Source organism: Taurulus bubalis (genome assembly GCF_910589615.1).
Source record: "Taurulus bubalis genome assembly, chromosome: 12".
Classification (NCBI taxonomy): domain Eukaryota; kingdom Metazoa; phylum Chordata; class Actinopteri; order Perciformes; family Cottidae; genus Taurulus; species Taurulus bubalis.
Window position 1 is genome coordinate 24,035,233 of NC_136600.1, and position 16,399 is coordinate 24,051,631.

The following is a 16,399-nucleotide window of genomic DNA, read 5'->3' on the forward strand; positions in this document are numbered from 1 at the left end:
AATTATGGAATTGCAAAGCTACATCAGAACAGAATGATATTTAGACTCCTGGGAATGCCAAAGACAGTTTCCAAGGGCATATTTATTCCCAAAACACATTCACAACATGACTGGAATACTGCATATTGTATGTACCTGAACTCATCCAGCTGGAGCACCGGCCCTGGCTATGCACTGAGAAAAGGTTTCTTTCAACACCAGATGTTCCAGATTATTTGACGAGAATTGCTCAAAACTTGGTAACACATTCCCTCTGCCACCTCTGAGGCTTTGCACTTTGGTCAAAGTTCCTATTTGGCAGGAGGCCGGCCAATATTGACCGTAGGCACTAGATCAATAGCTGCATCAGCAAGAGTGTGATACTGCTGAGATGAGATCATTGCATCCCCTTCAGTAGCTCCGTCAATGTTTGACACATTTTACTTACCAATGCGATAATGTTTTCAGAACTGACCTTGACTTAGAAATCACACAAAGCAGATTATAAATGGAGTTTCAGTGTAAAACATGTTGTTCACCCCAGTAGCCCAAATATGGAAGAGATATGAAGTTTTCTCTTTAGTGTCCAAATTCATCAGGAACGTCTCGTTTCTTTTTGTTAACATATGTCGTTGTGTTTACGCGTGCATCGCGGGTTGTTTGTTGAGTGTGTGTGTGTGTTGTAATACGTCTCTTTAAACAAAGAGGGGAAAGTACTCCTTTCGATGTATATTGATGTTGCTGTTTCATTCGTGGAGATAGCTCGCACTCAGTCAGATATTGTAAACTCACATTCTCTGCATTGCTGTAATTGCTTTTGAATTGCTTTGTTTTTGTTCATGTGTATGTGTTTGACTCATACACACTCTGTCTGTATGTTTCCCTGGGCTTGCCAGTTTAGGGAGACAAGGATACAAAATGTACAGTCAAGAGGGCCATGAGAGTCATTGTTCCCCTCTGGCATTTTGAAGTGCTGAAAACCCCCTTGTAAGGAGTGTTACGTTGTAAAGCTTATGCATAAATTGCCTTTTCAACTCCTCTGGCAGCCCATTTAGTGGTTTACCCCGCTTTGATGACAGTAGGGAGTTCAACCATAAAAATCTTGTACTTACAAGCAAGGAATTGGAGGAATAAAAGAAGCAGGCCGATCCCACGACTCTGTTCACCTGCCAAATGGTTTGAGACTGTGCACAGTGACATGTGGAAGGGGAGATCATAAAACTGGGTCCTTCTCTGTGTCGACTTCATGCGGCAGCGTAATCCTCTTTAGTCTGGCTTTTATAGGGGTGAGGGAGTTGAGGGGTGAGAGTGGCATGCAGCCATTGTTCTTGTTTTTCCCAATACATGACATCTTGTGTGATTTTGGTCCAGACTGAAATATCCCAACATCTATTGAATGGACTTGCACAAATGTTTGTACAGATATTCCTACAGCTCAGAAAGATGAAGTCTTCTGACTTGCGTGATCCCTTAACTTCTCATCTAGCGCAGTCACTGGGTCAGAACTTCCATTTGCCTCATACTTACATACATACATACATACATACATACATGCATACATACATACATACATACATACATACATACATACATGCATACATACATACATACATACATACATACATACATACATACATACATGCATACATACATACATACATACATACATACATACATACATACATACATGCATACATACATACATACATACATACATATATACATACATCCATACATACATGCATACATACATACATACATACATACATACATACATACATACATACATACATACATGCATACATACATACATACATGCATACATACATACATACATACATGCATACATGCATACATACATACTGTACATACATTCCTATTAGCCCAAACTTTGTGTTCAGTGCTAATTAGCGCATATTAGCATGCTAACACACTTAGCTAAGACATCGCCGTGTTTGTATGTCATTGTGAGTGTGTTGCAGTTGTGAGTGTGTTGCAGTTGTGTTGTTAGCATTAGCTCAGAACACCACTAAAACATGTACCTGCTTACTTCAAATATTCTGTAAATATTCAGACTAAATCTAAATGTACATCATACTTCATATTGAGCTTCACAGTATCCGTTTGTCTAATAGCATTTTTTCTCAGCTTTCGTATGCACACCTTTCTTTTGCACCAAAGGGAAATGCTCAGCGTCATCCCACTACAAATCACTTGGAGGTCACGCGTTTTCCTCTTGTAAAAGGTCGGGTGTGTTTCTCGCCTCAGGCCGAGTAGCAGTCATAATAATAGAATGTTGTTCACTCGTCCCACCTCTGGGATTTCCAAGAATATCTGAGGGATGGTCTATTGATGTGATGATGCTTTGAAAAGCAGTCAGTGTGGTCCTGGCAGGTTTCTATAAGCAATGTTCTATCCACACAATAAGAACAATCACACGTTTTTCATTTGCTCAATTCACTATGGTTTTGTCAGTCATACAAAGTAGATTAGACACTGAGTCATATGCATGTGTCTCAGAGGCTGGGATTAAGTCAGTTTGGAGCATTAGTTTTTTCCAAATTGATACAAACCCAGTTGGTGTAATGGGTTCTGGGCGGCTAGCCAACAGATGACTAAGGTACATCGTGAAGCGAAATCGCTAATTGATTAAGAAATAGTGTCTCGTACTGAAGTGCAATGTCAGCGTATCCTTTCCAGTTGTCCAATAAGCCCGCTCAACGTTGTGCCAAAGTTTTAATGTGCCGTCAACTGCCAGACACTTTGTAAAGGCAACTTCCCCTCTTGTTTTTAAGTTAAATTCAAAATGCTTCAATTCTTCTGTTTTTTTGGTTACAATACACACAACTATGGGTTGTATATAAGTACATCTGACCCTTAGTATTTGTTTCTGTCCTAAAGTCATGTGCTTGGACTGAAATAAAAATCCAGCTTTGACCAAAAATGCTATAATAAATATGAACTCAAAGTAAGTATAACAGGAGGTGTTCGGTCTCTTTTGGTCTCCATTGAGAGGAGCGACTAAAAGAGAGGTAGGCAGAATGAAGCACCATATACTACTCATTGTCAGGTGCACCTAGTAATGCACTGAATGCCCCCCGCCCCACCCCCAGTTCCGTTCTCCTACCCAGCCCTCCTTTCCTGTCACTGCTTGTCTGGATGCGTCTGACTCCAAAGAGTCCAGCTGTTTACGCCCTCCCAAGTAGTGTTTCAGCATTTTACGACTGCTATTTCCACCTCGTAGAGCGAAGTGTGTAATCTGATGACTTTGGCTATTTAGGAAATGCATAGTGACTCGCATAGACACACACGCACTCTGAGGAAGTAGCGGACGCATGTTGTTCTGTGTGACACCAGGCGTAGGTTTAAAAGACTGCAGAGTTTACAAGCTGAAGACATCATAAAAAGATTATCTGGCTGGCTGTTAAGCTTTGGAAGACAAAGAGGATGCATGTTGCTTTGTTTTAGACAAAAGAATATTTTTAAATGAATTTACATACAGTATTCTGCTATTACAGATGGCTTGCTGGACAATTGTTGGTCTGGTTTCTGTTATAAAGCTGGTTTTGCACACTAGATATAACATGTTCATCCTTTTGAAGAACACAGAACCTACGAGCACATGTTAAATAATACAATATGTAAACATCTGGATCGAATATCGGAAGCACAGGACAAACGCACAAAGACAGAATTCATTAAACAACAAGGGGCATTGATCTAACTTGAGGGGAAAAAATTCCAACCAGTCAGTGTGACTGCAGACGTAGATGAGAGGAAGCAAGAGGGTGTGTGGAGACACGTGCATCTTGTTATGATGGAGCCTCAAAACATACCAGTAGCACATCCCTGAGCATGAAAACGCGAAAATGTGACCTCAACTTTAACTTTAACAAGGAACCACAATTTGAGGAGATAAGGGTTGTTTGAAACACATTTAAAGTAGAATAGAAATGGACAGTTGTCATAAGGATCTACTTAGACTTCACAACATGCAGTGCATCCTTATATACAGTATGTACAGTTAGCAGTAAAGCGATTGAAAAGTATGCACCCTGGATTTGGAGCATCATCATGGACCCTTGAAGAGTCACCGAATCTGTTTTGCACCAACCATGATGACAGCAAAGAAATTAAATAATAAAAAACTGCATATGCATGTGCTGCTGAAAGAGGAGAGACAGAAGTGGCAATCAGAGGGTGAACGTTGTCACCATGAAAGTTCAGCCATAGCTATCGAGGCTTTCATGCCCGTTGACGAGCCTCAAGTGGAATTGTGGCAAAGGCTTTGGCCGAGGCTGCAGACTACCTGCGCATGATTCTGCTTTGATAGTTTACGCTGATACTCTGAATAGTTAATAAGTGCCGTGTGCAGATGCAGTGCAGTATATATAACAGCGAAAGCAAAGCCATCTTGGAAATAAGCCCCCTGTAAGTAATACAGCGCTGCACATATCTTCACAGTAAATACATCGTTCCTCTTGTCAGCCAGATTGTCAACTCTAGACTACTCTTTGATTTACATCAGATCATGGCAGTCAAGTCCATAGGCTGCAGGTATAAGTCATATGATTGTCTCTTCCATCATGGATTTCCTCTTCTTCATCTGTCCCACCTCGTTCTACTGCTATTGGAATGAGCCGACCAAAAACAACGCCTGGGGACCAAAAAAACTTTCATTTTCCTCTTCTTTAATGTTAGAATCAAGATACCAAATCACCAGAAACGTTTGTCTTTGCTATCACACTAATGCCCCAATACTCAACCCCCCTCCTCCCCCCCAAAAAATGCACCCACCCAGCAGACTAAGTACTTAGCATGTGAAGTTTTCAAGGTTCAGGTCAGAGGCCTTATGACAATCGCCTGTGATTACACAGCGCCGGGACCGGATCATGCACAGGCTGTCACATGTGATTGTAACCAACGAAGCTTATTTCGTGACCGTTCGTAATCAAGCTACAGGAGAAAGGTGGTAATGCCTTAGCAAGTCTCTCTCTCTTCTCTGTGTCTCTTTTTCTCAATAATTCATCACACACCCTTTTCTTTTCTTACTCCCAAAAAAAAGAAAGCTGGAGCGTATACCGGGGGAAATTGTTTCATAGAATCGGCTGCAACATTTTTAAGCCGACAACCACAGCTGCCCTTTTTTGGGGGTTTTAACACAGTGTAGAAATGACAGTGCTGCTGTAGAAAAACATGCACACTGTCTGAAAATGCATTGTTTTGGTGTTTAAGGCTAAAAGATTGTATTCATTTCAATAAGTACTGGGCAAAGAAGTGCGTTTCCGGCCGTAAATATGTCTCCAAATCTATTTCTGCGTAGCTGTTTGGGGTTATCATTTGTCTGTCAAACACCATGTTTCTGTACGCTGGGAAATGATCATTATCTGAAGCAGAAACACCTGTAAACAACAACTGCTGTCCACTTGTGGTGAGGGCATACAAGTTGACAGTGGGATCTGAGCAGGCGCTCCCCACTAAGTAGCCAACATTTGACTGTAAACTGATTTGAACTCCTTGGACTTCAGGAGGCAAACAGATGCATGCATAATCTTGAAATGTCTTTGTTCTTTTTTTTTGCTGTTAGATTACTCAAAGATGGACCACGGCTATTTTTTTTCCCGGCATTTGAGAGACTAAGCCAAATTGGCTGCTGTAGAGTCAATAATATCATATTTATAAAATAAATGCATGATAACTCTCTCTTGCCACACTACGTGATGAAAGCTGTGAACTCCACAGCCGGTGCAGTCACAGCTCACACATCTGTGTTGGCTTGTATGTACAGAGTTCCTCATTTTAAACTGCAGCGCTTAATACAGTTGCAGCATTTTCCAAGGACTATGTTCCACTGGTTTCCTGATCCGTGGTTGAAAAGCTGGGGTAGCAAGTGATGACGGAATGGGGGAAAATCAGATGCGGAGATCATTGTAGCAACATCAAACACATCAGCAATAGAGGTCTGCTTCTGCAAGATGGACCGATACAATGCAACATGAGACACTCCCACTTGAATGCACACACAGGTGTGCACAGCTATGTCCATTCACACGGACAGACATCCAGTTGCACGTGGATAATCTCTGTCTTCCCGGCTTCCACGCTCACCAATTTTTTTTTGTCCCGTGTACACACATCTCCTTTGTGCTGTGTTGATACAGGCGCACACACACACACACACACACACACACACACACACACACACACACACACACACACACACACGAGTAGGCGCTGACCCTGGGCCAGACGCAGCCTCGCGACTGCCACTGTGTCAGCCTGTTTCTGTCAGCCAAGGACCTCACACTCCATTACCAGTGAAGAAAAAATAAAAGCAGTCAATTAAACGTATTTTAGGGAAACTACTATTTCTGCCAAAAACAGTTACAGTCCAAACACCCGGTGCCAGTTGACTGTCAACACAGATGTGGTGCGTGTTTGGAGAGACCGGGAGAGACAAAGAGAGGCAGAGACCAAGTAATCTCCCAGGAAAAAGTATCCGTCTCCTTCCCAAAGAGACAAAGACAGACTGAGATGGAGAGAGAATAAGGTCAACGGAAGAAAACCTGTGCTGAACCTTTACAGATTTATAATAGGCTTTCCCATAACGTATGCCCTACAATCGAAAGCATACGGCAATGGTACTTAAAGTGGGGAGTGAGAAGTATGCATTACATCTAAGAGCGAGCTTTTTTTCCGAAAGATTTGTTACATTTCATATTTAGATGTTTTTGTTTGCTAGATTTCTAATTCATGTGCATACCAGAGTAATGAATAGAGTATGTATGGAGACTTTGAGAACTGTGAGCGTATAGATTGTTTATAAGAGAGATGCCACCTCCTCTCATTCTCACGTCAGCCCTTTTGTTTGAAACTCTTTCTATCTGACCGAGTCTTATTTAGATTCAGCTGAGATAACGTCTCAAACTGAACAGCAAAACAGATGTTGAACATGAAGAAACACGGTCCAGTAATTGAGCCTCGCAGAGGTTTAAGGAGGGGGGGTCAGGTTCGCGGTGACCCCAGAGTAAAATCTTGACTAATTGCTGACAGAGACAGATTGGAAAGCTAAGCGGATAGCTGGTGAGGGGTATTATTCTGTTTATTGGTAATAATACGACTGCAGCCCCATAGGCTACTTTTTTGAGTGGAGGAGAATGTGTACAATATATACTCTACAAGTCCCTTTTAAATATGTTAGCTACTTGAATTAAGTCTGAGAAAGTCAAACATATATATTTTTGCAAAATAGAACATCTTTTGCCCCGGCCTAAATAGATCCCAAAGAGCCAGCTGTGTAAAGCTAACATAACTTTTTGTTTTGCCTCTAGTCAGGTTTGATCAGAACACGGGACGCAGACTACTTCCTGAGACCCGTGTCCCACCGCTTGGCCCAGAGCGGGATCGTCACGGCTCCCTCCAGTCACCAGCCACACATCCTCTACAAGAGCGAGAGGGACTCCCGTACAGAGCCCAGAGGTCACGACCCCCGGGTGCTTCAGAAGAGATCCCCGGATTCTACTCGCCGCGAATCGCCGCGACACTTTGTCACCAAGAGATCCACGAACCCTCGGGCAGACCCCACCACCCACAGCGCGGCTCACGGCGACCAGCGAGGTGGCTTCGGTCACGCGGACCAGATGGAGCATCGTGACGGTGGCCATCTCCACGACCGTGACCGCAGACAGAGGCAACACTTCTGCGGGAGACGGAAGAAATGTATGTAAGGGCAATTTCTCATTCTAATCCACGTGGAGCATGCAGGGTTATTTATTTTATTTGTTTATTTTGCAGGGACAGTGCACACTAATCAACAGTAAAACTGTAAGTGAGACAGAGTTAGCCAGAGAGGCTCATTTTCATCTGCTGTCCCTGGCCAGATTTTTTTATGGCAGCCTGAAATTACGAAATTTCCAATAACATAATGCAACTAAGATTCATCCATTGACAGACAAAGCAAAATAAACATTTACATATTATAAACTGCACTTTCATATATCGCTCTCATCTTCATGTTGTGATGCATTAAAGTCCTTCACACGCATATGTATCAAGTAAACAGGAAGATGGAGTGGTATACAGATTTATTTAGTTTTTCTATTTACATTCTACAAATCAAAGTATGCAAGATCTAACCCGTTTCTCACCAACTTTTTATATGTTTCAACAACTCAATAAGATTGTATAATGAGGTTAATCATACTCACCTATATTCTCCCACCAAGAGGATAATTGCCTCTGGATATTGTTTTTATAAATCTAGATTATGTGACATCTTTTCTACTGAAAGAAAAGTCATGTAGTCAGTTTGCCCTTTCCAACCTCAGGATGCTCCCACCTAGACATATGTCTCCCATTGCACTTTTTAGGCACAGTAATAATAATACGCTTTACTTTCCATACATAACTAAATTAGTGGTTTGAACTCCAAAAAAAGTGAAGCCACATTTCAAAGAATTATCACATCACTTGCAGAATCATAGAGAAAAGGAAAAAGATTGACATGGGATAATAATTATATTTGTTGACATTTACGGTTAAATGTGTTCGCAGATGACCTCCCAGGTGTTGGGTGGTGTGAGTGAAGCACACCACCATTAATGTGTTATAAATAAAAATAAGTGCCTATGTTATCATATATTTAGTTAGTGCTTCATACATTCGCTAATACTTAGAGTATTCATGGAGTAAAAACAACACATGGTGCATAGTTTGTAACACAACAATAGGACTGGCTGTCATTAACACATCATGGTAAACATGTGGTAAAAGATGACTTACGAAGCTACATTATTAATACATGCCGCCTTTTTTATTTTATTTAGCTGACAGCATTTTTGACTTATCAGTCATTTTCTAAGCAAACCTTTGCACACAATGCTAAATCAACATGTTTTGTAAATTTCCTTGAAAAAGGATCCTGAGCTTTCCGTGTGTGTTTTTCACGTGATGACTAATGTTTCGTTTGAAGAATATTATCTCAATCTGTATTGACATTTGTGACGTGACCCGTGAAAGGTCAAGGGAAATGTTTTATATTCACTTTAACACTGTGACAAATGTTTGCGCTCAAGGAATTACCGCGAGATCAGTTAACATTGCTGGGGTCGCAGGGGTCATTTGAAAAAAAGAGAGCAGGCAGGGACTGGACTGGTACCACCACCATTACCCTGCAGAACCCCAGCTGTCTGTTCCCTGGGAAAACACAAAGATGTTTACATTCCCGGAGCATGACATCGCTGAACACCTGTGCCATGTTTTAGTCAAATAGGCACATTGGTCGCTCACCTGCTGTCCGCCTATATAAACAAACCTTCTAACCTTTATAGTTTATCGCAGCCAGGCAGGGAAGGTTTTGAGGAGGAGAAGATGATGGAGGTGATATAGTTTTAGGCTGTGCTTATCTTTGACTTGTGCGTACTGTTGAGACGTGAGGATGGATGTTAGACGGGTCTCCAAAGGCGACTCAGCTTTCAAAAAGGAGTCAAAAACAGGCCAGGGCTGGGCATTTCATGTCAAGATTAGGTGTGTGTATATCTGAGTCACATGTTCACTTAACAGAGCACTGATAAGTGTTCACAATAAGCTTGTATGGTGAATTCATCACGATTTACGTCATCATTTTTCCTCCTTTTTGAGGAAAAAAACTGCTTATCTTATCTGTGAAAAATGACGTTCATTAGCGATGAACAGTTCATATTGCAAAACATGTAATCAGCTGTGGGAAGGAAGCGTTGCATATTTGTAATGGCCGTCATAACTGCCATTAACTTGTTATTATATGCGCTTTTGTTTATTGCTTTCATCAATCATTTCGATCCCACTTTACTCTAACGGTGTGATCCTATTTGTCGACTCTGCAGCCACAGTGTGCTTCATTCACTTTCATTCACTTTTTTTTGTAGTTTCCGCATTTTCTTTGGTTTAATTGGTTCACTAACTGGTTATTTTGCACCCTGTTTTTTATTCAGACATGCCCAAACCTCCAGAAGAGGACGCCTTTATCCTTCCAGACGAGTACAAGTTCGTCCCGAGGAACAAAAGAGCGCTGCCGATGAAGAACCAGGCCAGCCAGAAGCTCAACGTGGAGACGCTGGTGGTGGTGGACAGAAAGATGATGGACAACCACGGTCACGAGAACATTACCACATATGTTCTCACTGTGCTCAATATGGTGAGGGAATCCTACTCATAGGAGCCGAAAAAAAAGGTGTGATACTTTGTGTGAAGTAACATGGTCATTTTGAGCATTGTAGCATTCTGATGTTAGCATTTAGCTCGATACAGTCTCACAGAGCTGGTAGCATTGCCGACTATATAAAAAAGAAATGTGATGGAGGATATGTTTTTCTTCTATCTGTGCTATGTCTTTATGGCTTTAGCTTCATGCAAAGAGAGAGAATCTCGCAAAACATCAACATTTATGAAGTGAAGTGGATTAGAGAGTACAACAAAGTCCATTAGTTAGCGGCGATTTATGTTCCTCTCATCCCAAGAAGTTTTGGCACACTTTGCAAAATTGTCCTGATGTAGCATGTAGAGGTCAAACATCAGCAGAGGTTGATTTGGAAGCCGTAGATAAATACATTTGATGTTTGCCATAGCTTAAGGTTTAGTGACTTGACACCCTCTGTCTTCCATTCTCACTTATCAGAAAGAGCACATCTAAAAACATGAAACTGATATCCGGGTGAGATCATTGCCGCGACGCTCACAGTGTCCGCCCGTCCCTCTCAGCTGATCCGCGAGCAAATTCCATCATGGTCCTTTTGCTACTTAATGACTGACTGACAAATCCAAAGATAATCCGTCTATTTTGAAAACATAGTTCCCTCTAGTAGAAATCCAAGTTGGAGCAGTCACAGCCCGCCGCAGAGGAGTCACCTAAATGCAGTATGGAGTTTCACAGAAAGCACCCAACCCCCTGCCCCAGCTGCCAGCTCCCATAGGTATCAAAAGGGTTGTTTCATATTTGTCAAAAATGAAATCTGATATGCCGTTCCAGCATTTGCATAGATTTATGTTTTCTTTGCAGCAGGTAAGACTTCAAAGGCGTTAGTTACAAATAATACAAATAAAGAAATTGCACATTATCTAGCACTAAACACTGAAGCGCTATGGAAACTGGTGATTGTTTCTGAACACACACTCATTCACTGCATCTGTTGAATTTTGCAAACAACGGTGTTCCAGGAGAACTTAGTTTAAGTAGTGGTTTTGTTTGCCTCTTTGACCTCTGTATTTAGCTTGAATTTGGTAACAAACCACAGCCATGTGTCCTCTCATGAGTCAGTGCCGAAGAAGACCAAACATCAGGAACATAAGGAACGAATGAGAGGGGGAGGGGCTTAGTGAGTGGCACCTGAGGGCCCGAGAGAAAGACAGAGCGAACAAGAGCAACAGATCAGAAGTCCACTTTCAAAGCCCAGAGTCTCATGATTGATGGTCAGATAATCGTGTGAGTACTAGAAGCTGGATTAAGAACAGCAGTGGTGGCTCTCATACCTCAGCCACACAGTTATATAAGGTATATTGTCTCATACACTTGACACAGACCTCTCTATCATCTACAATAACTTATAGATCCTGAGTATAACACAATCAAGACTTATTGTAGAGTTGGTAAGCTTGAATTTCGTTGTGTCAGTGCAGATGCCTTTTTTAAGAAATGCTTCTCGATGACTAATCCTGCATGTCTGAGGACAGAATACCACCAATCCAATCCAAAACTCTCTGAAAATACATGTTCAAAAGTCGCATATGCTCACCTCCCCCACTCAACAGTGCCTCAGGTTTAACTGGATTGGTAAGACTGTCTTTCAGCCCAAACTGATAAGACAATTGTAGACAGATGAAATGCATTTTTTTGTAAACAAAAGTGTTAATAACGTGTGATAATGTCTGTTTGTGTGTTCTAGGTCTCCAGTCTCTTCAAAGACGGTACGATAGGGGGGAACATCAACATAGTGATAGTCGGCCTCGTGCTTCTGGATGAAGAGCAGGTGAGCATCTCAAAGCATGTAAAGCATTGTCAGGGGAAAACCCGAGTATGTCCAAAAATCCAGATACTCAAACCGCTAGACTGGGACTGAATTTTAAACGGGTTTGTGTGGTTGAAAGTTTGAAAAATGTCTTTGTATTCATACGGTAAAGGGACTTCAAGAGCACCGCGGACAGATCATGTGTTTGTTTGTTTGTCTTCATGCCTGAAGGTCCAGATCTCTTAGGTCTCCCGGGGGTTGACAATTACAGCGGTTAATTATAGGGTGTGCATTTCCTTGGATCTTTGCCAGATTTAGGAGGTAGTCCGGGAGAATGAAGGATACTTTGAGTACAAGAGAAAAAGAGGGAGAGGATAACAGGTGGGGCACTGTCAGCAAAAAAGAGCCAAGCAGGCCTCTGGTTTCCATCCACCTGTGATGTTGATGGATTTCAATCTTCCTTAAGAGGCAATTATCTGCAGGAAGCATGCCAAAAATGGCAAAAATGTCCCAGACGTTTGTCTTCGGAGTAGAAACACTTAGACAATCAGTGTCCCCCTCTCACGTCTTCACATTGCCTTTGCCCTGCAAATGTCTAAAGATCTTGGTAATTGAATGTGAAGAACAGGCAAGGATCTGGTGGAAAGATTAGCAATAAACGTATTTGCATTGCCGTCTTCTGTTTATATGACGAGGTGGTTTGATTAACGTCTGTCAACGCAGGCGGAAGGGGAAAGGTAACGTCATTCATTCGACCAACTGTTTTACCGTTTAGATCCACAACACTTTGGGCTCACAGCTTCCTTCCATGAAGACGACATTGTCTCTCTTTCTGCCTCCTTTTATCGTGTCTTTTATTGTCTCACAGGACGGTTTGGTGATCAACCACCACGCAGATCACACGCTGAACAGCTTCTGCCACTGGCAGTCCACCCTGGGAGGCCGAGAGGGCCGACACCACGACCACGCCATCCTCCTCACAGGACTCGACATCTGCTCCTGGAAGAATGAACCCTGTGACACTCTTGGTAGGCTACATCCTCGACGTTAAGATCAGTTACAAAATGCCCGAAAGTGTAACTTAAATGATATAAATAGCACCAAAAAAAAGGTAAAAAATCAATAATGCCAAGTGAGTTTTTTTTACACACTTTTTGACACACTTTTTGACACACTTGCATCCCCAAACTAAAAAGGGAGTATCTCTGCAACCACTAGGGCTATTTGAATAATGTGGGTGTTATAGTAAAAGGCTACACATGTGAGATTTTGTTCAGATGTCAGTATCAATATCAATATCTGTCTATGTTTCCGTATGTAAAAATCACTTTCAGGGTGATTATTTCTTTGAAATGATGCAGCTGTAAGGTCCAAATCTAACCCAAATCATAGCACAATATGTGAACATTCTCTAACCCAAATCATAGCACAATATGTGAACATTCACTAATCCAAATCATAGCTCAATATGTGAACATTCTCTAACCCAAATCATAGCACAATATGTGAACATTCTCTAACCCAAATCATAGCACAATATGTGAACATTCTCTAACCCAAATCATAGCACAATATGTGAACATTCTCTAACCCAAATCATAACTCAATATGTGAACATTCTCTAACCCAAATCATAGCTCAATATGTGAACATTCTCTAACCCAAATCATAGCTCAATATGTGAACGTTCTCTAACCCAAATCATAGCTCAATATGTGAACATTCTCTAACCCAAATCATAACACAATATGGGAACATTCTCTCTGCAAAGGTTGACTTTGATAAAGTGAAGCAGAACAAAGTTAGAGAAGGTACAGAGAACATTCAGACGAGGTCTCCAAAATTTGCATTGGGGCACATTTGTGACATTAAAATGTTTTCATATACCAAACCATATATTTCACTTGTATATTACTTATGGTGTTCACTACATCATTTTTTCTTTCATTCAGGGGGATTGGATGACATCTGTCCATATTGTGTTTTTGTTGTTCTAGCTCTTGATATAAACATGGTACTCTCTCTTGCTGTCTTTCTCTGGGAAGGTGTCCCTGTCCTCCGTCACACGACGTGACCGAGGGTCATGTCAGCCAAACCAGATGTTGAAAAAATCCACAGCTTTCAGATCTTTTTAACTCCACAGTATTGCTTACTTAAAAAGTATAAGTTTAACAGCAGATGAAAAGGAAAGTTCTTACTATGAGCACAACAAGCATCATCGAATCCAAAACATACATTGCTGCATGAATGCAGGTGCAACTTCAGAGGAATATAAGAAAATGACGCGTACTGTTCATGTTTTCACTGAATTCACAGAGCATTCAGAAAGTGTTTTTTTAGCTATTATATGTACAGACCAAGCTTCCTTTAAAGCCACTCACACTCAGTTACCGTGAGTGTGACACATCTAACAAACTAACAACAGCTTGTTTGTGGTAATGACCATGCAAGCACATTGTGAGAAAAAACTTCCATTGTGTGTCCCAGAGAAACACGGTCATTCTCTCACACACGCTCACACACACATGTACAAGAAAACACACATTCCCTTCACACCCCAGAGTTAGGACTTCAAAGTGTTGAGGCTAGCATTAGCCCTAATCGTTGCTATGGATGTCCAGTTCAAAGGTCTGTGTGTGTCTCTGTGTGTTTGCGGTCAAAAGAAGTTAGAGTTAGCGCCGACTAATTCCCAAAGGTGCGAGGCAAAATGACCAATTAAATGTAATGCATTGCATTTGCATTAATGTTTTCCTCCATATATTACCAAACCAGTACATCATATCAATGATCTACCTGTTTCCTGACAAGAAAAGGGAACTAAATGGTAGTTCTCACAGTCTGCCTGTGGTTAATATCATTATTCACATTAGCAATGTACATGAGAACATTACTTTAGGGGTTTTGTGCTCTATGGCGAATGACTTAAAGCCGTAAAATAACAAAACACCAAGCTAAATTCTCCCCGAGACACCGAGACAAAAACATTAAGAGAGGCCCCCGTGGGTATTATCCTTTTTGATTCAGAGCCAGGGTGTGTGTGTGTGTGTGTGTGTGTGTGTGTGTGTGTGTGTGTGTGTGTGTGTGTGTGACAGAAGGATAATGGACACAGAGAGGCATAAAGGGAGCTGAATAGTAAAAGGGGGTTTAATAAAGAATGAGAGATGTGAGAAAGAAGTGAAGATAGATAAAGAATGTTTTAAAGTGACGTGAAAGGTAGCAGGGGATTTAGGAATGTTTCCGTGGAGTCCCATATTTTAACATGTGGAGGGGTTTTAACCCAGTTCTGTGTGTTTGATCTTTCTTTATTCATGCAATCTAAGTCTGGGGTGAGTTATGTGCTTCCCATCTGAGAGAATCCTGTTGGGAGTTCAAAAAAAAAGTGCACGTTTTGTTTGGTTCGAGTAAACACAGCTTGACAGTGGTTATTATAATCAATCAATTACAGTTTATGTTGGAACGGAGTGAGTTGCCGTTGATGAAATAATTGAAGTGCGATGTAGGATTTTGTCAAATTATATCGCTGGTTTTGCAGGTTTCGCTCCAATTAGTGGGATGTGCAGCAAGTACCGGAGCTGTACCATTAATGAGGACACGGGCCTGGGTCTGGCCTTCACTATCGCACATGAATCCGGACACAAGTAAGGATTTCCATCCTTCTCATGACTGCATGATGAAAAAAAAGAAACGTCTGGTGGTGGAGTTAAGGTGTCAACCATGGTACACTATATCCAGCCATAGGCTTTTTTTGTTTGCCTTCTTGTCTTTTTTTAAATTATATCCATGTGCAAAAAAAAAAAGATTAAAATAATAATGCACTGCTGTGGTTTTTGCTTGCTCAACCTTGCTACACACATGCACATGTTACGGCCACCTGTCTGTCTTCAGCTGTCACTGTTAAATGAAATAATACGGATCCATTACCATCCAAACCACAACTTGCAAATATTTGTATATCCTTTGTCCACTCAAGTTTCGGAATGGTCCACGATGGTGAAGGGAACGTTTGTAAGAAGTCAGAAGGCAACATCATGTCTCCCACATTAGCCGGTCACAACGGCATCTTCTCCTGGTCGGACTGCAGCCGCCAGTACCTCAGCCGCTTCCTCAAGTAAGCAGATGTGTTTTCCTACTACTGCTATGGTTTTGTTGTTTTGATAAAACAACATAAAAATAATTAATTTAAGAAGCACTTATTGTTAAAAATGGCATTTATGGATAAGACCGCCTGAAGGGTCACATTAGGTTTCTCAATCACATCCATGTGGCACTCTGATAATGAGTAATGAGTCAACCCTGCTGCCAGCCTTTGTTAAGTGCTCATGCAACAAAGCATATAAAGCACTGTCTCAGTTTATAAAACAGACTTAATGAAGCAAGAGTCCCACTGGTAATAGCCGTTTTTATTATTCCGCACGTGTTACTGATCGAAAAAAACACGT

The 16,399-nt window shown here is 41.4% G+C and overlaps 1 protein-coding gene across 1 annotated transcript in view; it reads left to right on the plus strand.

Moving 5' to 3' along the window:
* The window catches only part of adamts16 (ADAM metallopeptidase with thrombospondin type 1 motif, 16), a gene marked incomplete at both ends in the record, with an annotated part of 48,237 nt that overhangs the window by 5,756 nt on the left and 26,082 nt on the right, over window positions 1–16,399 (plus strand). Inside the window, 6 exons of the mRNA XM_079227367.1 lie at window positions 7,311–7,698; window positions 9,951–10,153; window positions 11,898–11,981; window positions 12,829–12,988; window positions 15,493–15,598; window positions 15,931–16,068. Coding sequence (XP_079083493.1) covers window positions 7,311–7,698; window positions 9,951–10,153; window positions 11,898–11,981; window positions 12,829–12,988; window positions 15,493–15,598; window positions 15,931–16,068 — 1,079 coding nt within the window. The remainder of the gene's footprint in view (window positions 1–7,310; window positions 7,699–9,950; window positions 10,154–11,897; window positions 11,982–12,828; window positions 12,989–15,492; window positions 15,599–15,930; window positions 16,069–16,399) is intronic.